This window comes from Dama dama, chromosome 5 (genome assembly GCF_033118175.1).
Source record: "Dama dama isolate Ldn47 chromosome 5, ASM3311817v1, whole genome shotgun sequence".
Lineage (NCBI taxonomy): Eukaryota > Metazoa > Chordata > Mammalia > Artiodactyla > Cervidae > Dama > Dama dama.
The window spans coordinates 56,840,905-56,865,702 of record NC_083685.1 but is presented as its reverse complement, the minus strand read 5'-3'; the positions used below and the strand labels follow the sequence as shown (position 1 = coordinate 56,865,702).

Below are 24,798 nucleotides of genomic sequence, written 5' to 3'. Positions count from 1 at the left end.
TCAAGTCTTACAAAATTCTTCCAAGGCACAATTAAATTTGTTTATTTTAAATAAAGCATTTTTACACTAATTATAATTATAATAAATAAACAACAGGCTAAGAAGTAAGCAAGACATAAAGAGATATGATTATTTTCTCCTCCAATTGGGAATTAAGTCAACACATCAAAATTCATTCAACACAATCAAAACATATTTGGCAAAGCCTGACAAAGATTGTTGGAGGGCTCAACCATTTCTTTTCTCCACACACACTTTTTGTTCTAGGGACATTTCTTCTTACCATTGAAAGAAGTAAGTTTCCTTTACATGGAATAAATAAGAATTAAGAAAAGGGAATAGAAGAAGTAAATGTGAACTTTATTATTGTCGTCACCTTGAGATAGACCTTCTTGTATTTCAAAATTGTTACATATACACACTTAGGGATCCAAACACAAATCTAGAGTATATACCTGTTATCACATTTGTCATTCTTAATTTTTATTGCCAGGGATCCAAACACAAATCTAGAGTATATACCTGTTATCACATTTGTCATTCTTAATTTTTATTGCACCAGAAATTTGGGCATTTTAATATAGGCCTAATAAGAATTGCTTAAATAGTATTCTCCTTTTAAACAATTCTTTTTTAAACTTTTAGACCCTTATGTCTACTGAATGAAGTCTGAGATAAAGTTTTCAAAACAGACAACTTGCCTAAGAGGATATTTAGGTTTTTAATAAAGAATATATGGTGTCTATTTGTTGACAGTTATTCTCCATAATTCTCAGAAATTTAATTTAATTTCCTAATTAGAAAAACACATTTCCTAATCCCTTTACACATGACAAATAATGAAACACTAGAGGGTTAGTGCAAAAAACTACCCAACACTTCCTAATGTATAAAGCATTGTTTTCAGAAATGTAAGAAATTTTCTTAGAAATCTACTTTGATTCATTTTGTGTAGTAGTACACAGCTTTAGATACTTTTAGGAAATAAAGGAGAAAATTGAGAAACCCGAGTAATTCATAACATACATCATACCATGATGACTTTTTGTGAATAGCTAAGGCCAACGGTGACTGTCTCTGTGTAGTGGGTTAAAGAATGATTTTAATTTAATGATCTTTAATTTAATAAGTGACTGACTCGATAAATGGGAAGTCTCTATCCATCTCTATGGACGCACAGGGGTAAATTCTGTCTTAGCAGGCCTGATCTTCAGAGTGAGTGCTGCAGAGACCGATCTATTGTGTCTTTTATAAAAAGTAAAGTGTTCATTCTGAAATTTTTGTAAGGGGTTCAGATTTTAAATTCATGTCATTGTAAAACAAAGTACATTGATCATGAGTAATATTCTTTTTATAAGATTCTGAATCATTGGAAGTTTCAGAAGACGTGCTCATTCTTCAGCATCTCTTAGAAAATGTTCTGCTTGAGGTGATTGAGCAGGTGATGTAAGAACTGTCTTACTCTTTTTTTTTTCTTGTGGAATCTTAGTTCCCTGACCGTGAATCAAACTCAGGCCCTACACAGTGAGAGAGCAGAGTCCTAATCACTAGACCACCAGGGAATTCCCTTATTCCTTTATCCATAGTCATGTTGGGACACATGGAAAAGTGATCCCTTATAACTATAACCTTTGCAAAACTATTTTCCTTTTTTTGACAATTAGTCATCTCTATAATAGAAAGTAGAAAATTAAATTATACAATTGTTGTTTAGTCGCTCAGTCGTGTCTGACTCTTTGTGACTCCATGGACTGTAGCCCGCCAGACTCCTCTGTCCATGGGATTTCCCAGGCAAGAATACTGGAGTAGGTTGCCATTCCTTCTCCAGGGATCTTCCTGATCTAGAGACCAAACCTGTATCTTCTGAATTGGTAGGAGGGTTCTTTACCACTGAACCCAAAAAATTATAAAATGGGGAATAATAAAAGGATCTTAACAGAAATTTTAAGAAGGAATAGAGAAAATATTTCTGCTCTGCTATTTGCAATTGGAGAATTGTAGTATGTGTGACTTCAGCATTATATATATAGTCCAAACTGAGCTTCTGATATCCACACCTCAGTCTTAACCCTCAGACTTCCCAGGTGGTGTTGGTGGTAAAGAACCCACCTGCCAATGCAGGTGACATAAGAGATTCAGGTTCGATTCCTGGGTCGGGAAGATCCCCTGGAGGAGGGCATGGCAACCCACTCCAGTATTCTTGCCTGGAGAATCCCACGGACAGAGGAGCCTAGAAGGCTACAATTGATAGGGTTGCAAAGAGTCAGACATGACTGAAGTGACTTGGCATGCACACAATCCTGATCCTCCTACAAGGAGGGCAGATCTCTATTTCCGTTAATGGCAGCTCCCTTTTTTGTTTTGTTTTGTTTTTGGCAAAACTATTTTCCTTTCATGTTTTTTCCCAGTTCTCATGAGGTAGGAAAAACGGTTAAGTCTGAATCCTCATTACTCAGTGTGACACAGAAGAGCAGCCCCAGCACCACCTGGGAGTTTGTCAGGAACGTCGACTCTCAGGCCCCTCCCCAGATGTATAGAATCAGAGTCTGCACTTCACAAAGTCTGTCAAGAGACTCATGTGCATAGCCAAGTTACAGAGTGGCTTTTCTAATTTAGGGCCATTCCCAGCCAGTGGTGATTAATGGGGCCATGAATTAATGTGGCCAGGAGCTTCCAGGATGGAATATTCTGGAATCTTATGACTAGATGGAATAAGACCTCTGCACAAGGAGGCAGCCTTCCTGCACCACCAGATTTGATGGCTTAATGGGTCTCCTCACTCTGGAAGTATTTGGATACATAGGTGATAACCCATAAACACTCATTGGTTCTAAAATCATGACCCAGCACTTTTGCCTCAAAAAATTAAGAAAATGGAAAATTTCTCATGATTGGTGAGATTTTTACTATTTTCCCATTTGTATAGCTTGAGGTATAGGAGTGAGCACTAGTGTATTAGTACTGTCATCTTTTAAATACTCATTTTAGGGTCTTTCTCCAAGGTCAACATACAAAGGAATTTTTGTTTATTTTGAGTCTGGATGATTTTTTTTTTAGTTTGGGTGGTCACTAAATCCTTCTTGCTCATGCTGACATTTCTCTTTTCAGTGTCAGTTTACCCGTGAGGAGTAGAAGTTTGGATTCAGGCTACATATAACCATTTTGTAGCACCTGTTAAAATGATAATACACCATACAAATTCAATTTGGCTGTGAGGAATCTTATATATGCATAATGTAATCCTATTCCAGGTCAGAGAACAGAGACTATGGAATCTGTTTCTGTGTAATCATGCAAAACTGGTTTCACAGGACTTCATGGCTATGTAGATGGCAGTACACATTTCCTAACAATATTTTTCAAGTACCATTTGAGATCTATCAAAAAATTGAATGTTTTAAGAGCTACTTGCTTTCATTTCATTCTTAAGGAATGCCTTCTTTGATATTATATCACATGTAGGCCACTTAGAAAAATCTTTTTATGTATGTCCTCAGTAACCCTGATATTGGAAAGAAGGAAAAGAAAACAAATTCAAGAATACTTCTGAAGTTATATACATTATTGATCATATTAAACATTATTAATTTGTACTGTGTATTTCTAGAATTCAAATTTAGAATGGGAAAACCAGTGCTCTACCTTATTTCTCAAACCACTGCATTTTTTTGTTCTGAAAGGCACTGAACAGTGGGGCTAGGTTTGGGCTTTTTTCTCTGGGGCCAAGGTTGACTTTGTTTTAAGGTCTGTGGCTTAAATGCTGAGCGCATGATCGCTCAGACATAGGAGTGTCCATTGTGTGTCCATACATTTGTTCCCCCATAGTGTCCACACATTTGTTATCTATGTCTGTGTCGCTATTTCTGCTTTGCAGATAAGATCATCTATACCATTTTTCTAGACTCCATATATATGCATTAATATAACAATATTTGTTGGACTGCCTAGTGCTATTGTTGCTCAGTTACTCAGTCATGTCTGACTCTTTGCAGCCCCATGGACTGCAGCACCCCAGTCTTCCCTGTCCTTCACCAGCTCTCTGTCTTCACCTTTGCTTAAACTCATATCTATTGAATCAGTGATGCCATTCAGCCATCTCATCCTCTGTTGTCCCCTTTGCCCCCTGCCTTCAGTCTTTCCCAGCATCAGGGTCTTTTCCAATGAGTTGGATCTTCGCATCAGGTGGCCAAAGGATTGGAGCTTCAGCTTCACCATCAGTCCTTCCAATGAATATTCAGGGTTGATTCCCTTTAGGATTGACTGGTTTGCTCTCCTTGCTGTCCAAGGGACTCTCAAGAGTCTTCTCCAGCACCACGGTTTGAAGGCCTCAATTCTTCACCACGCAGCCTTTTTTATTGTCCAGCTCTCACATCCATACGTCAGTTCAGTTCAGTCGCTCAGTGTCTCCAACTCCTTGCGACCCCATGGATTGTAGCACGCCAGGCTATCCTGTCCATTACCAACTCCCAGAGCTTACTCAAACTCATGTCCATAGAGTCGGTAATATGATCCAACTAACTCATCCTCTGTTGTCCCCTTCTCCTCTTGCCTTCAATCTTTCCCAGCATCGGGGTCTTTTCCAATGAGTCAGTTCTTTGCATCAGGTAGCCAAAGTATTAGAGTTTTAGCTTCAGCATCAGTCCTTCCAATGAATATTCAGGACTGATCTCCTTTAGGATGGACTGGTTGGATCTCCCTGCAGTCCAAGGGACTCTCAAGTCTTCTCCAATACCACAGTTCAAAAGCATCAATTCTTCAGTTTTCTTTATAGTCCAACTCTCACATCCATGCATGACTACTGGAAAAATCATCGCTTTGACTAGATGGACCTTTGTTGGTGAAGTAATGTCTCTGCTTTTTAATATGCTGTCTAGGTTAGTCATAGCTTTACTTCCAAGGAGCAAGCATGTTTAATTTCATGGCTGCAGTGATTTTGGAGCCCTCCAAAATAAAGTCTCTCATTGTTTCCATTGTTCCCCCATCTATTTGCCATGAAGTCCATGATCTTAGTTTTCTGAATGTTGAGTTTTAAGCCAACTTTTTCACTCTCCTCTTTCACTTTCATCAAGAGGCTCTTTAGTTCTTCTTCACTTTCTGCCATAAGTGTACTATCATCTGCATATTGAGGTTATTGATATTTCTCCCAGCAATCTTGATTCCAGCTTGCACTTCATCCAGCCCGGCATTTCACATGATGTACTCTGAATATAAGGTAAATAAGCAGGGTGACAATATACAGCCTTGGCGTACTCCTTTCCCAATTCTGAACCAGTCTGTTGTTTCATCTCCAGTTCTAATTGTGGCTTCTTGACCTGCATGCAGGTTTTGCAGGAGGCAGGTGAGGTGGTCTGGTATTCCCATCTTTTTAAGAATTTTCCACAGTTTGTTGTGATCTACACTGTCAAAGGCTTTAGCATAGTCACTGAAGCAGAAGTAGATGTTTTTCTGGAATTCTCTAGCTTTTTCTATGATCCAACAGATGTGGCAATTTGATCTCTAGTTCCTCTGCCTTTTCTAAGTGCAGCTTGTGCATCTGGAAGTTCTCAGTTCACACACTGTTGAAGCCTAGCTTGAAGGATTTTGAGCATTACTTTGCTAGCATGTGAAAAGAGTGCAGTTGTGTGGTAGTGTTAATGAGATTATCAGAATGTTCACAAATACCTGCTCAGTTTTGTTCTATGGTTAAAGATGCTACCGGAATAAAAGCAGATACCAAAGCCACTTACACCTTCCAGTAATTTCATATTCAACTTTATCCTCATGAGATAGGGCTGACCTTGTTACTCCCAAGTTTAGAAGATTAGAACATGGATGAAAATATGAAATAATTTTCATACAGCCTAATTCAAGATGATCTGAAATTCTTTTCTAGCATAGATTTTTACTCAACTGGTCCTCTTGAGGAACAAAGGGAGCTAGGCACTGTATTTCAGGCCCTTTATTAACCTCCCTATCCAAACACCACCACCAAGATACACAAGTATCTAAAAGGGTGTGTGAATTGCCTTCATTCAACTTTATCAGCTTAACGCAATGCATATATTTCCAGGGTAAAATTAGTAAATGAAAAGGTATATATTTCCTTGAAAGGAAAACCTAGGAGAAATGACTAATGAAACTAGATAAGGTTGTTTGCTTTTAGGGAGAAACAAAGTCCAATTTTATTAAATTGCCTTAGGTGTTTCTTGTACTGTTTTTGTTATGTCCTTAATTCAGAAACCGGTCTACTATAATTATTAGAAAAATAGGCATTTCACTTTAACTCAGTGGACTTGTTCCTGAAAAATCTTGTATTGTGTAATAAAAATAAGGTTTATAGGAAAAATAGAGCTGGGGCGGACTCTTCAAGATCTATGCAACTCTGTACCTAAAGCACTAAGAAGAGTAAAATGTGGTGCCTTGGAGAGGGTAGGCTAGGGATATCGGAGATCACCCACAGGTGGAGGAGAGAGTCACTCGGGGGAGATCAGAAGCACACAAAATATCATATATTAATGCAATAAATGTGGAATCTAGAAAATGGTGTACATGATATTATTTGCAAAGCATAAATAGAGACACAGATGTAGAGAACAAATATATGGATACCAAAGGGGAAAGGAGAGGGGTGGGAGGAACTGGGAGACTGGGATTCACACACACACACACACACACACACACACACACTATTGATACTATGCATAAAATAGATAGGGGCTTCCCAGGTGGCTCAGTGGTAAAGAATCCACCTGCCAACGCAGGAGACTCAGGAGACATGGGTTCAATCCCTGGGTTGGGAAGATCCCCTGGAGGAGGAAATGGCAACCCACACTGTTCAGTCTTCTTGCCTGAAAAATCCCACGGACACAGGAGCCTGATGGGCCGCTGTTCATGGGGTCACAGAGAGTCAGATACAACTGAGTGACTGAGCATGTAAGTAGAAAATAGAGAACTAATGAGAACCCGGTGAGTAGCACAGGAACTCTACTTAATGCACTGTGGTGACCTGTGTGGGAAGGAAGTCCAAATGGCAGTGATAATACATATGTATGGCTGACTCACTTTGATGTATGGTAGAAGCTAACACAACATTATAAAGCAACTGCTTCCCTGGTGGCTCAGTGGTAAAGAATTTGTCTGCAATGCAGGAGACCCGGGTTTGATCTCTGGGCTGGGAAGATCTGGAGGAGGGCATGGCAACCCACTCTAGTACTCTTGCATAGATAATCCCATGGACAGAGGAGCTTGGCAGGCTGCAGTCCTTAGGGTCACACAGAGTTGACATGACTGAAGCAGCAGCATACTCCAATAAAAATTAAGTTAAAAAAAACACACACATAAAAACCACAGAAGTGACGCTCTGATCTCAGGAGGAAGTGAAACCTGCAAAGAGCCATGCAATGGCTCCTGGGGTGGGCTGCGGGAACTCCAGGCCATACTTCTTTCTTGTTTTAACTCAGCTGGGAAGGCTCCTTCTGCCTGTACAAGTTAGGCTGAGGCCTTGTTCCTCTTGTCATTCTGGCTTTAGTTGCTTGGAAAGCTACATAATTTCCATGTTATGCAACCATCCTTTTCTTTTATAGGTGAGTTAATTAGTCTGAAGGAAAATCACAGCATAGCAGAACAGCCTGGACCAGGAAGCCAAATTACAGTGAGTTTTACCCACCTTGGTACATATTGCCTTCTGGACCATTAATTTTGGCAATTTATAATATACCATGTTTTGACATAATTTTGTTGTTCCAGAGTAGCAATATTTATCTCTGAGAACATTGCTAATGTTTTAGACAATGTGTGCAATCTCTAGATTTAAGATAAAAATAAGCCCCTTAGAGAAAAGGACTAAATTCTCATGTATATTCTCCCACCATAACGCATAATGGAGGCTACCCACTCCAGTATATTCTTGGGCTTCCCTGGTGGCTTAGCTGGTAAAGAATCTGCCTGCAATGCGGGAGACCTAGGTTTGATCCCTGGGTTGGGAACATCCCCTGGAGAAGGGAAAGGCTTCCCACTCCAGTATTCTGGCCTGGAGAATCCCATGGACTGTATAGATCATGGGGTCACAAAGAGTCGGACAGGACTGAGCAACTTTCACTTTCACTTCACTTTCACAATACCTTGCACACAGGAGACAAGCCAAAGATACCTGCAGACTGATTAAATCTCATGATTTAATCTCGTATAACTAGACTTACTCTGATAGGATAGAAAATAAAAACTGAAAAATTAGGGTTCAATACAAAGTCAATGCAATTGCATCCTAATATAAAGAAGGAACCAAATTCTGTTCAGAATTTTATGTCCAAAATTAATTTTTTTTAACTTAAAAACAACTTACAAGCCATAAATGATAAAAATGTTAGACCCTAAATAAGAAACATTGGTGACCAATGTTTTAAATGGGAAGTAAGATTTGAAACAAGTTTCTATCCTTTAAAATAGCACAAAAATGTCAGCTTAAATTCTCTTTGAAGACTACCAGGATGACAAATTTCTAAATTTTGATGTTACACCTTTTAATTCATTTGTCAGTTTGATAAAATGAGGCATTTAGACAACAGTTTTTTTAATCAAGTAAAGTGAATTAGTTAAAAAAAAGTGATGCTAGGGTACAATATGTCTCTTTAGAAAGTGCATCTTCCTCTAGAAAGCATTTTTTACAAATTTATGTGGCTGTTCCATGCAAGATTAAATCTGTCTTTATCTCAAGAACTGCAATATCTGATGATATACTGTCTTACAATAAAAGTATGATATTCAGAAGGTCTGATAATAACAGATCTCCACCATTGTCCCAGGCAGGGAAGAAACATGGATACTGAAGAGAAATGGTTTTAATTATCCTTTGATAAAAAATAAATTATTAAAAAAATAAACAATAAAAAAGAAATGCTTTTAAAAGTTTTTGACTCAACAAATTCTTTTTGAAGAATATATTTTTAGTTATTCATATTCTCCATTTTCTGCCTTTTTAACAAATGCCACTTGTAAGTGGCAATTCAATCAAGTTTTCACAGCAATCTGTACAATTAATCTAGGAACTGATATATCAACATTAAAAATTGATAGTTTAAGGAAGACTATGTAATTAATATAAAGCAGAAAATTCCCTTGAATACTGTGGTCACATGTCACATCTTCAGAAAATAGGATCTAAATATAAGAAATCTTATAGTATAGGCTTTAAAAATAACAGGATCATTTCAATAACAATTTTTAATAAATTATGATATAATATTTTGTATGTATCTTGAAATAGGTGATGGCATTACATAGACTTGTATGGACTATTTGAGTGTCTGTAAGTATGTCTGTGTACATATATACACATACAACAAGTCTTGGTAAAGAATGAATAAAATTCCAGTTATCCTTAGACCATTACCATACATTATGTATGCATTCTCATCCATTCATTAAAAGTTTATCTTATCCCATTCTTTTGTAATATATCTCTAAATTTTCAGATACTTCTGGCAATTTAGGAAGGATGTGTTAGCTAAAAATATTGTGTACCACAACATACGCTATGGCACATTAAGAATAAAACGTAAGCAGGCCCATAAGTGTATGCCATTTTTGGTGATAGGAAATGTAGAAAAACCATAGCAAAAATGTGGACCATGCTTCCCTTGTCTTTTTGACTTCAAATCCACCACGCTGAATGGATTTTTATAAGGCATATACTTGTTCATGACCTCTAGTGTTAAGAAATTCTGTCATGTTTGAAAACTAGTCCCTGGTCGAGCCTGTGTCCCTGTTAATAGCTGAAAGGTCAATGGAGCTGCTAAACAGTTTGTGTTACTGTCAGGGTGGCCATGAAAACACCGCCTGCAGCAAGAGGACTTGGCAGCTGGGTCAACAGGCACTGTGGGGATTTATCAACCTAGGGAGGCCACTTGCATAAAACTCTGACTGATGAATTGGGACTAGACTGGCTTATTGGGCTAAACCCTCTCCATTATGCATGGCTTTCTTTAGGATGGCAGAGCTGCCTGCCAGCTCCCTGAGACATATGCGAGGGATAAACAGAACCAATTTCCTCTCATGAAGTGATTTTTTTTTTTTTTTTTTGTGGGAAAAAAAAAAAAGCACTCTTCAGCATCCAGCATACTAAGGAGGAGGATGAAGATATTAAGAAAAAAATAAACAAAGAAAAGTGAGGGGGGGCATAGTGGGGGGGATAAAGAAGAGCAGTTTTGTTTTTTTTTAATATTAATACCATCATATTTATTAGTTTCCAGACTGCCAAATCTTCCAAATAACACATACGTAAACAGAAGAACATTGCAAACTGTTGTTACTAGCAGCAACAGTCCTTAAACAGAAAGGGTTTAGGTGAATTAGGAGTGATTTCAAGATAAGATTAAAAGTCATAGTTTTTCTTTTAGCAGCTGGTATATGAACAGTAAAACCATAAATACATAGACACCCTTGTTTAGGCATGAGGGCGGTTTTTTATATTGGCCATACAGGAGTCTGGAGATAGGATGTTTCTATAAAATAACCTCTGAAGCTGGGAATTTGCATTGTTAATTTATAGACCTCTTAAGGGAATAGGCTGTGTGATTTGAGTGGGTATAACAGATAAGCAACCTGTTAAAATAGAGAAAGACTGGGTATATGGTAATTAATTCAGTATGTTTAAGAATGATTTTGTTTTACAAATTCCTGGAGAAATAACCCTGGAAATATTTCCAGGTCAAAAAAAGGGACTTTAGTTTCAGTTTATCTGAAACAAAAATTAAATAATCGTTTTCAAAGGTGTGAAAAAATTTGCATCCTATAAAAATGAAGCTTGGTAAGTTCATAACTCCATTAGAATCCTTTCATTTCCACTCCTCAGGAGCACTTATGTGATTCTGAAAAGATTTAACAAAGAATAAGCCTCTAAGACATGACTTGAACAACTGAAAACTAGACTCAGAGTTCTTTCCCTGGAGACTCAGACAGTAAAGAACACGCCTATAATGAAGGAGACCTGGGTTCGATACCTGTGTCAGGAAAATCCCCTGGAGAAGGGAATGGCAACCCACTCCAGTATGCTTGCCTGGAGAATTCCATGGACAGAGGATCTTGGTGAGCTAAGTCCATGGGGTTGCAAAGAGTCGGATATGACTAAGTGACTGACATTACTACTACTATAGAGTTCTTTAAAACTCCGTGGACATCTTGACCCCAATTTTGGCACTAAAACAACCTCAAAAGTTGTGAGATCAATCACCTGAAAATAATTCTTGAGTGCATGGAATGAACACCAAGGGTACTAAAGAATAGCATAGGCTTTAAATCCATTATTATCTTCACAGCACTCTGCAGAAATGAGGCAGAAGCAGAATGCTCACCTGCACTTGATAGACAGGCAGAGGAGCACCGTGTGGTGGCATAATGCAACACCCACATTCCAGGACTCAGAGACAAGACCATCTGACTACAGGGCCTGCCAGGATCAACTTCCTCATCTTAACCGGCCTTAGGTGGCACTACTAAATGAAACTAAAATGATGGCCCAGTACCTGTGCTCTATGCAGTGTCATGCTGGCTGAAGGAGTCCCAGACCAGGGCACGCAGAACTCAATACTCAAAGCTTCAGGGGACCTAGTGAGGTGGGCCAGTAAACTGGGAGATTGGCATTGATTCAATCCTAACTCCACTCTGCCATGAGACTTGACTTTCCCACCTCTGAAGGTATCCCCATACTAAGATGGAGGCAACGTTCATCCCTTTTCTGCTTTTCCCTTAAAATCTCCTGTGTCCTAGTTAAGCTGTAGAGAAAGCTGGTTGTATTCTCATGGAAGTTTCCTTTGATTACAATGGCATTTGTATTTTTTATAATAGGTTATCAAACCATCCTTTCTGAGAAGGATGCCCACTGTAAAGGATTTTACATTTATGTCAATAACTAAGTAACATATAGGCTGGGGGCTTCCCAGGTCACTCAGTGGGTAAAGAATCTGCCTGCGATTCAGGAGACGTGGAAGACCCGGGTTTGATCCCTGGGTAGAGAAGATCCCTTGGAGGAGAACATGGCAACCCACTCCAGTATTCTTGCCTGAAGAATTCCATGGACAGAGGAGCCTGGTGGGCTACAGTCCAGGGGGTCACAGAGTCGGACATGGCTGAGCGACTGAGCACTCAAATAACATAGAGCCTGAGACCAAATTGTCCTTACAGATGGAGGTGGTAATGCTGGGACCTCATCTGATCTTGTCCAGATGACCCAAGAATATTGCATATGATTTATAAATTCCCTCATCTTCTTTAAAAATTATTTTTAATTGGAGGAAAATGGCTTTACAATGTTGTATTTGGCTTCTGCAGTACAACAAACGTGACTAGCTACATGTATTCACATACCCCTCCCAGCTGAGCCTCCCTTCCCTCCCACCCTTCGAGAGCACGACAGAGCATGAGCCGACTCCCTGGGCCACGGCAGGCTCCCAGAGCAGCTGCCCACTAGCTGTCTGTCTGACACATGGTGGTGTAGATACGTCAGTGCTACTCTCTCAATGCATCCCACCTTCTATGTCTACAAGCTTCATTTTGGGGTGTGTGTGTGTGTGTGTGTGTGTGCAGGAAAAAAAAGAGAAAACATAAATCTTATGGTGTGTGAGAATGGAACTTCTATGACACAATATAGAATATAAGATTTCTATGATTTACAGTTCTCCTCTTTTAGAGCCATGAGTCAACTGATATTTGAAATTTATTCTGAAAACATGATTCGAACAAGTCTGGGGTTCCTGCACAAGGATACAGTTAATCTAAGATTTTAATTGGAATGAGATATTTGTTGTAACAAGAAATGTCTGTGGATTATTATTATTATTGTTTTTTGGGGGGTTGATGAGGCTCTTTCTTCAAATTCTCCCTTAAGCATTTTAGAAAAGCAGTTGTGCCCTGAAGCAGACATCCTATTAACACTGTGAGGCTAGTAATTTGCTCGTGTTTCCAAAATAGCCCCATTCACATATACTAAAGTGTCTGCTTATACAGAACTTCCACTCGTGTCGGGAGAACTACTATAATAATAAACGTTGGCATCCAAATCGAAACAGCATGTGGCTCCCAACAAATGTTTATGAAAACATTTGTTTTCTTACAGTCAGTTTTATTTTGAAATGTATGCCTAGGTCTGTGTACAAGGACGGTGTCTCTGGGACTCTGTTAATCCCCCCCACCTCCTCAAAACCAAACACACCTCTTAACCCTGGCCCCACACGTGACAGGACTCACCAGAAACAGGCACCATAGTGAAAAGTCAGGCCTGTGAGGTATGTCACTCTGAGACCACCCTAGAGAGGAGGCCCCAAGATCGCAGAGCCAAGGCCCCTCACGGCCCCTGGTAATTAGACACTAATAATGGACTGAAGGTGTAAAATTCACCTCCACTCACCACCAACAGACTAAACAATCCATAGGAAGAGAGAAACCTTTCTGTGAGGAGCAGGAATGAATAATACAGCAGAAAGCTTGCAAAAGCGTATCAACTTTGACAAACATAATGGAATAACAATGGCTATTTCAAAACTAATGGCATTAGATCTGAGTGAAACCCTAGACCGCATTCTGAACCATTAGAAGGCTGCTAGTTTATGAATTAATATTGGTTTGATTTTTGTTCTTAATATCGCCAACTTCAATAATCACCAAGGTGTCTGATTTCTGATTTTTTTTTTTTATTCATTACTTTGCTTTTCTTGAAGGACACTCAAGGAGGAAAAGAACTCTTATAGCGTGTAGATGGGTACTTCTCTTATTGTGAAAGAAAATGCATACTGCTAAATAGAGAAGGAAAACTATCATCATTGCTGTGTGACAGATGGGTATATATGATGTCCTCTATCACAGACCATTTAGCATTGATTATTCTTTTTTGTCCTGCAACACCAATGTCAACCTATATTTTTCTCAGGAAAGGCAATGAATGCTTTCTGGGATGGAAAAAGGACAAGAATCTCCATTTGTTAGTCAGTGATTTTTTCAGAAAAACATACACAATTTATAACCTACAAATATTTTTAAAGGGGAATTAAATGAATGCTTTTAGTAAACTTTTTGGATTATTGGAATTTTTTTTTCCTAAAAGAGACTTGAAATTTGGGGATTTCAATTTGCACATGGGCTCATGAGGTTAACTTAACATAGAAAGAATTAGAAATTCACCCACAGAGTGGCGTTTTAAGCATCCTTGAGAATAATATAGACAAATCTCACAGATAATGTTGGGCAAAAGAAACCAGAAACAACTGAGTACATCTTATACGATTCCACTTATAAAAAGCTCAAAAATGTGCTCAGTCACTTAGTCATATCCAACTCTGTGTGACGCCGTGGACTGTAGCCTACCAGGTTCCTCTGTCCATAGGATTTCCTAGGCAAGATTACTGGAGTGGGTTGCCATTTCCTCCTCCAGGGGATCACGCCCACCCATGTGAGATCGAACCTGAGTCACCTGCATTGGCAGGTGGATTCTTTACCATTGTGCCACCTGGGAAGTTCAAAAATGGGAGAAGCTAACCTATGCTGTTAGAGGTCACAGGATGATTGCTCTTGGCAGGGGAGATAACTGGAAATAGAAATGAGGGGTCTTCAGGCCGCCTGTACCCTTCCATCCCTTCTTCTGGGTGCTGGGTACATTGTATGTGACTTATGAAAAACTGTCATACTGTATGCTTATGATTTGGGGCCTTTTCTGAATACATGCTTTAGTAAAAAGTTTGATAAAAAAAGGATTAAAAATTCATAGCACTGTGAAGCTAGAGTGTGATCACAACTGGTTTCACAGTGGTCATATACGTGAGTATACTAAAGTCCTGCAATAATTGTTTCTAAACTTACAACCTAAAACCTATTTCACAGAATGTAATTTTAGTGGCTTCTGAGAGTTCTGATTTTATCCATGAATTTAACAACTGACTCATGATGACCCAAGGTAATTTGAAAGTTGAGTGTGTGTTGAAGTTGGGTTAGGTGGGTAGAGGGTAGCAGAGGAGGGATAATTGGATTCTCTAAAGGATGAAAACATTCACATCTTCCTTTTGCTGAAGTCAATAACAAAATGCTTCCGTAGTTTTCATCTGTTTGGTCACAGAAGCTGTGAGCTTCCAGATAGTTGTGAAACGAGGCTTCGATTTTGAATTGCCAAAAAAACTTTCCTGGTGTTTGAGCATGCTCAGTTGCGTCCAACTCTTGGTGACCCCATGGACTGTAGCCAGCTGACTCTGTAGAGAGCGGCTCTCTGCTGACTACAAGGATGCTATGGCTATGTACAAGATCAAAGTAATGCTTTTGAAGGTCAGGGTATTCAAGTCTAAGTTTTAGAGACGAGTTGAGGGTCTCTCAGGAGAGCACTCAGCAGATGGACAGGGCAGAAATGTTCATCTTTGAGTTTCAATTGCAATTCCATCACTAATTTGAATGCACTGGAATAACTTAGAGAATATTACTTGACTTAATAGAATATTTTTAAAAAAGCTCACCTTTTGGGATCGATAATTTTGTAGAGTTTTCCATTGTGAGTCTGGGTCATACTTTTACTACTTGATAGAATGTAAACTTCACCTATGAGAGAGAAATGCAGTAAGTTAGTTCACAGTATTGTAAGGCTTCACCTTCTATTGACTGCATGTGCATGCTCCGTTGCTAAGTCGTGTCTGACTCTTTGCGACCTCATGTACTGTAGCCCTCTAGACTCCTCTGACAATAGGATTATCTCAGCAAGAATACTAGAGCAGGTTGTGATGTCCTCCTCCAGGGGATCCTCCTGACCCAGGGATCAAATTCAAGTCTCCTATGTCTACTGCATTGGCAGGTGGATTTTTTTTTTAATCACTGATTCTTTACCATCTGGGAAGCCCCATGTGTATGTGTATATTGGGCTTCCCAGGTGGTGCCCATGGTAAAGAATCCGCCTGCCAATGCAGGAGACACAAGAGATGTGGGTTCAATCCCTGGGTTGGAAAGATTCCCTGGAGGAGGCATGGCAACCCACTCCAGTATTCTTGCCTGGAGAATCCCATGGACAGAGGGGCCTGGCGGGCTACAGTCCATGGTGTGGCAAAAGACTTGGACATGTCTGAGCACCTAAGCACTCACAGTACATATATACTCGTACATCTTCAGATCACTTGCCTGAAGATTATGAGAGCTTCCTAAGTCCACCCTCAGTGCATCCGGACTCCGGTCACTTCTTCCCACGTCTCCCCATTGCTCTGGTATGAGCAGAGGATGGTCTCTCACCCGGATGGTGGCCACAGCCTCCTAACTGATCGCCCTGCTCTTACGCTTATTCCTCTACGTTCACTCTCAGTGTATCAGAGGCAGAGATTCCTTAAAAGGCAAGCTAGAGTGTATAAATCAGAGAAGGTGATGGCACCCACTCCAGTGTTCCTGCCTGGAAAATCCCATGGACGGAGGAGCCTGGGGGGCTGCAGTCCATGGGGTCGCTAAGAGTCGGACATGACTGAGCGACTTCACTCTCGCTTTTCACTTTCCTGCACTGGAGAAGGAAATGGCAATCCACGCCAGTGTTCTTGCCTGGAGAATCCCAGGGACGGGGGAGCCTGGTGGGCTGTCGTCTATGGGATCACACAGAGTCGGACATGACTGAAGTGACTTAGCAGCAGCAGCAGCAGAGTATAAATTTGATTACACTCTTCTGGATCAACACCCTCCAATGACTTCTAATTTCCCTCCAGTGGCTGCTACTCTCTCTCCAAGCCAAGGCTAAGTCCTGACAGTGGTCTATGACCATGTGCCCCACCTATTGCTCTGATGCCATCTGCAAAGTTTTTAGCCTCACTGGCCTCCTGACTTTGGAAACGAGAGGCAAGTTCCTGGCCCAGCATCCTGTTCTAGGCCCCCGCTGTCCTTGGCTCCTCCTGTCTGAGCATCTGTCCAGGTCCTGTCTGTCAGTAGATCACCTCCAGGTGCATTTTCCCTCTTTCATCTGTGCTATGTCATCTTTCTTGACTGTACTATTTATTTATTTTAATAGATCTTTTTGATTTGGACCATTTTTAAAGTCTTTATTAAATTTGTTACCATATTGCTTCTGTTTTCTGTTTTGGCTTTTTTGGCTTTGAGGCATGTGGGGTCTTGGCTCCCTGACCAGGGATGGGACCCCCTGCACTGGAAGGTGAAGTCTTCACCACTGGACCACTCAGGAAGCCCCCTTATTGTGTTATTTAAAAGTACCCTTGTCCCAATTCCTAGTACACTGTGCCAACTCTCTCCTCAGGAGAGAACCACTCTCATTTATGACCATTCCTTCCATATAATTCAATACATAGAACTGATCATATGAATAGGGAATTAGAAGTTGTTTTTATGATTATATGTTTATGAGACTTTAAAATTTATATTTGGTTCTCATTCACAAAATAGTCTTTGATGTAGTCTATATTTCTCTATTTTACTCTGTTATTGTGTATTAAGCACACCCTACTGCTTTCTCACTTCTGGAAAGGATATTATGGGACTTATAATAAAAGCATGACACAACAGAAAAAATGGCATTAAAAAATTAAGGAATGAAAGTAAAAAATTCATATTTGTTTCATCAACTACTTTATGTAGTTTACCATTTAATCCTTAAAACAAACCCATTCTGATTTTATGGTTAAACACACACACACACACACACACACACACACACACATCCAGAAAAAACTCAGTAAAAAAATATAACTCACTTTATTATAGGACTCTTAATTAAAAACCAAAGAGTTTACATTGAAGAGTGAAAGTATATTTACTCTAAATTATGAAATATACAAGATAGTTTTGGTTTTGGACAGTAAGAACTGTGTGTGCCTCATTTCTGGTTCTCCTCCCAACATTGTATTAAGTATGGACAGATATTTGGACATTTTAACCACGGTGGGGTGACGGTAGTAGGATACATGATGGTGAGTTATTGGCAGTAAGGTCTGGGGAAACCAAAACAATTCATCAAAATGATTCTAAATACTTTCTCTAACTCTGTCACAAACAATTTGATCCTAATTTATACTTTAAAATCCGAGTTTGCCAATGACGTTTAAATTACACTACAGAAGACTGAAGTGAGAAAGGCTATATTTCTGGTTCATTTGAATGGGGTAGAAAAATTTCAAGGCAGACTTAAATGCAAGATGCTTGCAATGCTAAAACAAGGAAGAGACAGACTGGGCTACTCTTCTTGGATCCCCATATTCCTGCAGCTCTGGAATTGGCGCTTTGTGCTGCAGGAATCTAGTTTGAGTTCCTTGGCAACCAAAGTGAATGGCATGGAGGTATTTCTGAGGAGTTCTCTGTTTGGTGGAGGAAAAGCAAATCTGAACATTTAGAGTAAATAATTATGATTTAGATGAAAACACAACTCTTCTTTCTTAATACCTAGAAATTCATGTCCAAGGCTAAAGAAGCATGGTAGCCATAGTTTGTTTGGATATCATTCTTTAAAGGGAATCATTATGATAGCTACATTTATCTCTGAAATTTAAAACTGGTAGCATTTCACTCTTTGGTAACATTCCAATTATCAACCTCTTTTTGCTTTTTAAACTGCATACATTTTGGATAATATATCAACAAATAAATTGTATGTTATCCTGGAGACTATCAAGGAGAAGATAATTTTCATTCTGTTGGGAAGAAGATCTATAATCTCAGATTATTTCCAACAAATTTCATGCCCTGATGGGCAAAAAAATAAAAAATTAGGAAATAAAGTGAGATTCAGATTGCAACCTATCTTAAATTTATTCCAAGAGACATGGATAAGTGGAAAGGTTTTCAAACAGAGAATGTAAACAAATGACTTAACTGCTTCAAAAATATCAGTAGCCATTTGAAATTTTCTCTCTCTCTAAGATTCAAAAATTCTCTTTTGTTTCCAACTCCCATCTTCCTGCTTTGTTTCTTTCATGTTTCTGGAGTAGAAATAAGATTTAAAGACCCCCCAGAGAAAGTTTATTGGAAGAGAATACTGAACTGGTCATCTTTGCTGGAGGTTACATTTCCAACAAATGGAGGTTGAGATTATTTTGCTTGTTTTTCAGAGTAGAACAGAGCCTCTTGGGCAAAGATTGAGAATGGAACTTAACAGAAATAGTTTGTACAGTACCTAATTCGTCTTCTCCAAATCCCAAAATGTGACCTGAAAAGTAACCTCTACAGGAACCACCGTTGCCAAGACAGAGTGGTTTTTCTTGCCATTGCTTGCTCATAGGACTTTGCTGGAGGGTTAAGAAATTCCTACAAGAAAAACATACCAGAAACCTATGATGAAAATGTGCTTTTGCCTAAAAGACACAATGACATGTTTAAAATAAAGCTTGTAATAAATAATTCTTGTGCCACGGACCTGGCTTCTAAAGGGAAAAATAATATTGCCCAGAATGTGTGTGAATACTCTGAAATTCCCATGTGAGGAAAAAGTACTTAAAGATGACATTTTGTTTGGAGGGGGTGGGTACTAAAAGTACCTGAGTATGAGAAATACCCTCCCCTTCATCTGGAGAATGATACCTCCTGTCCAGGACTAGACATCATGCTGCGCTCTTAATCAGAGAGAGGGACAGGGGAAGAACACAGGGTCAGTTCACTTTTCTATTTCCTTTTAGTCACCAAGCATATCAGTTCTGTCATATGCCTGAATGACAGTGACTTGGGAAACAAGATCCTTATTTTGGGCTTCATTACAGAGTTTCTTATAATTATTGATAATGTGACCTCTAAGCTTTAGGCTAAAATTTAATTTTGCAGTATTCCTATCAATAGAGAGAAATTAAGGTCTGTTGCCAAAAGTCCTGAGAGTCTGGCGAAAAAAAAACAACAACAAAATTCTTAGCCTTCCAATAATTTTTAAAATATTTACTTAACTCATGTAAAACTACATTTTTTTCAATTTACTCATGATCATGGTAAATTTATGTTAAGGATGAAGGGAAGAGCCTAAATAATATGAAATGTCCATCTGAAGACTTCTCTGCTCTTAAAAACTATTTTATGAATTTGATCAAGTCTGTTTCAAAAGCATCTTTTAGGAAATTCTTTAATTCCCCCCACCATACATGGTGGAACTAAAAGTAAATAACAGGACTTCCTTCATGGTCCAGTGGTTAAGAATCCACCTGCCAATGCAGGGGACACGGGTTCAGTCCCTGGTCCAGGGATATTCCACATGCTGCAGAGCAACAAAGTCTGTGAGCTGCAACTATTGAAGTCCACGCTCTAGAGCCCGTGAGCTGCAACAAGAGAAGCTACCACAATGAGAAGGCTGTGCACTGTAACAAGACAGTAGCCCCAACTCACTGCAAGGAGAGAAAGCCCTTGTGCAACAAGGAAGACCTAACACAGGCAAAAGAAAAAAAGAGGAGAAAGACTAACTGGGAGGATTGAAACAAAAATATTAATAAACAATAGTTTTTAATACAATAGTTTTAACAATAGTTTTTACACGCCCGACCTCCAAAGGGTGACATGCATTTGAATATTTTTTGATGATTTGCCAATAATCAATGGATATGTCATTCGATCTATCAAACAGTGGTGTCATGAAGCCTACCCATTACGATCTGCAAACACGTAGCTCCCATAGAGTCTTTCTGACTGGCAGCCTCGGTAAACAAATCCACCAACCAAAGGACCATTACTGAATGGCTTGAATTCTAAAAGTGATGGCTCACTTTCTGGAAATAAATAGACATAACATTAGATCAAATGAAACATATTTTTATAAAGGAAAACTAATGTAGGCCAGGGGGTCTCCCAGGTGGCACTAGTGGTAACAACCTTGCCAATACAGGAGACATAAGAGATGCAGGTTCAATCCCTGCATCAGAAAGATTTCTTGGTGGAGGGCATGGCAACCCACTCCAGTATTCTTGCCTGGAGAATCCCATGGACAGAGGAGCCTGGCAGGCTACATACAGTTCATGGGGTCACAAAGGGTCAGACATGACTGAAGCTACTTTGCACGCATGCACGCACAATGTAGGCCATGCCACAGTTACTAATTTACTTTAACTCTGAAATGTGTTCCATGATGCATGAGATGGATTCTTGCTATAGATCTTCAGCGAAAATAATTAACCCTTTTGCTTTAATATTATAAAATGTACAGGGCTTCCATGCATAGCAGAATGAAACAAAAATGCTCTGCAAATGCTTATTGTTATTATAACTTCCAATACATAGCAAATTTTCAATGACAGTATCTCTGAACATTTTAGAAATTGTGGACTTTAGAACTAAAATACTTAAACAAATAATACTTAATTTTTTTAATATTGAGTTTTTTGTAGAAATACTTCTGTGTATACCTCCTAAACTGAGTCAAGCCTCTGTCAAATTCTAGAAAATGTTTAAGTTTACACTTTAATGAAAATCATGGTACATAAAAGGTCTTCAAAACCACATTTGTTGCATATTTCAAAACATTGTCACTTAGTCAAGTAATATCTTCATTTAAAATGTTTTAGGAGTTTTTGTTTACAGGGTCATGTGGTTAACAAAGTCTATTTCAGTCATTCCTTCAGAATTACATGTGAATAGTCATGTATCTCAATCTTTCCATGCATGTTATTATGTTCTCAAATATAAAGATGCCAATTACAATGAAAAAGATACAAAGCCAGATGGAAATTAATCTGAAAATTGCTTATTACATACTTAAATAAGTCACTATCAACAGGAAGTCTTTAGGCAAAAGCTTGTGTGGAAAGACAAAAATTCTAAAGTCCTTCCGCTTCCCATGTGATTATGGTGAATAGGTGAATGTGTGCTCAGTCAGTCATGTCCAACTCTTTGCAACTCCATAGACTGTAGCCCTCCAGGCTCCTCTGTCCATGGGATTTTCCTGGCAAGAATACTGGAGTGGGTTGCCATTTCCTTCTTAGGGGATCTTCCTGACTCAGGGATCGATCCCAAGTCTCTTGCATCTCCTGCACTGCAGGCTGATTCTTGACTGCTGAGCCACCGAGGGTGCCTGATGATGGTGAACATGATACTATAAAAAGTAGAACAATTAAGTTTTAAGTGAATTTAATTTAATCCTCTCCCAGGGTACTGAGAGGCAGCAAAGCTGAATGTCTAAGGTCATGAGCTCTGGAATCAGGCTACCTAGGTTCAAATCCAGATCCTGTCACTTTCGTGGTGTGACCAGTAACCTTTCTGCGTCTCAGCTTTCTCATCTGTACAGTGTGAACAGTAAGAGGACTTCCAGGATTTCTCTGTAAATGAAATGAGTGAAGTTTGTCAAGTACTTATTACAGGCCCTGGCATGTAGTAAATGCTGTGGATGTAGTTATTTGTGGTTTTTTTTTTTTTCTGATTTATTGAGGAATAATTGACAAATAAAATTTGATATATATAAATAGTAAAAGAATTCTGCAGCTGTGTTTTTAATATATAAATGTAGGGCCATCCATATTGTAATCAGTTTCAGCTGAACCCAAATTAATGTGATTGTAGAATTTAGTTTAATCTACAAATATAGCTAAAATTCCCACAGGCTAGTGACTCATTAGATTTTTTTTTTCTAACCACATTATTCTTTGGTTTGGCTTTTATAAGATGTACACACACATACACAAATACCTGAAAAAAAATAAAGTAAAATAACTGAATACTACATGAACCAGCACAGCTGCTTCATTCCTGGTACTAAATAAATATCTGTATTGAATGAATAGAAGAAGCAATCAATTCAATAATCTTCATCTACTATGTTCCCTGAATCATAATCATATTTGATATACCGTTTCCTCCAAAATAAGTAAATACAAAAGTGTGGAAAAATAATAACTTTATATTTTAATATGCATCTCAAATACTCTAGTAATCATGTCATTAAAAACAAGATCTAAACATTCCATCTTCATGACTTGGGTAAATAACATGTTTTTATAAGTCTATTACTTTGTTTTCTCTAAAATAAACACCTTTAAAAAATACATTCTTATTTGAAACACATAATTTTCCTAATTGCTGAGACTAGCATGTTGGGTATTGAGAAATTTCTTACCCTTAACATTTTTTTCCTCTGTATATAAGATGTTAGGACAAGTTCTCTCTTATATATTAAATAAATAGAAGGTATTCATCTTGATTCTCAGATGAGCAAAATATAAACTGCTAACTTTTGAAGGTCCATTAAATTTTTTGGATCTACAGAGCAGCATTCAATCCACGGGGAGGGTAATTACCCAAATGGAGCCCCTAGGGCTTGTAAGAATCACTGGACCTTTAAGAAGCCAGCAACTGATTCTGTTACCACTGTTAGGCCAGTGTTCTGATGCTTTCCTAAATGCTCATTTTGCAGAAATCCTTTTCTCTTCAATTAATACACTAAAATAAAACAAAGCCCAAATGAAAGCCCAAATCAACAAATTATGCTCTACTTACCATAATCTTTCCCCTTTATGATCTGTAGGATTCTGGCCGATGATCTGTTCTTTCCATTGGAGTCTGAACAAAGTATTGTTAAATTGATGTTTATATCAGTGGGGTGTCGATCCACAGCGCATCTGCAACAAAAGTGGGGACACTCATGAATTCCTACCAGGGTATCTTCCAAACTCAGAGATGCCTGACACGGGAACCCTTTGTGGGCTGGCAAGGATCCTAGGGAGGATTTAATTTGGAATCTCTAGAAACCGCCGAAGGAAACATCCTGTTTGTTTACTCTGCTGAAGTTTAATGAGCTCTGGAGTGTATTTCTTAATTTCTTTTGGTACCTCCCTCCATTATGAACCTGCACGCTGACTTAAAACATGTGCTAGTCTGTTGTTACGGGAAAGCACGGATATGATACCTGGGTAACGTACAAGAGTAGGAACAGTGGTACCATCAACTCACACCTGCAACCCATGCTACAGGATACGTGGTCCCTGAGTTGTGATGATCCAGCATTATGATGTTGTGGAAGTATTACATGGTGAGGAGAAACTGTACTTCAAGTTTTGATCTTCTCCCAGACTAATGACATGTGGTACAATACTCTCTTGTGATGCTGGGCAGAGGCAACTACAGTTCCCAGCAACTCGCTCCATCACTAGAGGAATCAACAATGCATAGACAACCACTCTGTATCCCTACAACCATCCTGCTTTCCACTTTCAGTATAACATTTGATAAATATTGAAATATTTGATATTTGATAAATACCTCATGAAAACATAGGCATTCAACATAATGGCTTCCCTGGCGGCTCAGATGGTAAAGAATTGGCCGGCAATGAAGGAGACCCAGGTTCAATCCCTGGGTCAGGAAGATCCCCTGGAGAAGGAAATGGCTACCCATTCCAGTACTCTTGCCTGAGAAATCCCATGGACAGAGGAGCCTGGCAGGCTACAAGTCCGTAGCGTCACAAAGAGTCAGATACTACTGAGCCACTAACACAGAAAGTGAAGTTGCTCAGTCGTGTCCGACTCCTTGCGACCCCATGGACTGTAGCCTACCAGGCTCCTCCGTCCATGGGATTTTCCAGGCAAGAGTACTGGAGTGGGTTGCCATTTCCTTCTCCAGGGGATCTTCCCGACCCAGGGATCAAACCCAGGTCTCCTGCATTGTAGGCAGACGCTTTACCATCTGAGCCACCAGGGAAGTCTAACATAGACACACATTCAATCAAATAGGCTCTATGTTAAAAGATTTTGTCTAACTGTATACTAACGTAAGTATTGTGAGCATGTTTAAAGTGGACTAGACTAAGCTATGACGTTTGGTAGATGAGGACCATTAAGTGCCTTTTCCACTTATAGTATTTTCAACTTGCAATGGTTTCACTGTAACTTAACCCCATTGTAAGACAAGGAAGGTGTGTAT

At 39.1% G+C, this 24,798-nt stretch overlaps 1 protein-coding gene across 3 annotated transcripts in view; it reads right to left on the bottom strand.

The window, feature by feature from the left end:
* Nucleotides 1-24,798, bottom strand: part of HHIP (hedgehog interacting protein) — a 109,514-nt gene that overhangs the window by 14,396 nt on the left and 70,320 nt on the right. For all 3 annotated transcript variants that reach the window (XM_061142417.1, XM_061142418.1, XM_061142416.1), the window contains exons 8-11: nucleotides 23,377-23,498; nucleotides 20,537-20,660; nucleotides 19,094-19,224; nucleotides 15,465-15,546 (exon numbers count right to left, since the gene is read on the bottom strand). In XM_061142417.1, the coding sequence (XP_060998400.1) occupies nucleotides 15,465-15,546; nucleotides 19,094-19,224; nucleotides 20,537-20,660; nucleotides 23,377-23,498 (459 nt within the window). The remainder of the gene's footprint in view (nucleotides 1-15,464; nucleotides 15,547-19,093; nucleotides 19,225-20,536; nucleotides 20,661-23,376; nucleotides 23,499-24,798) is intronic.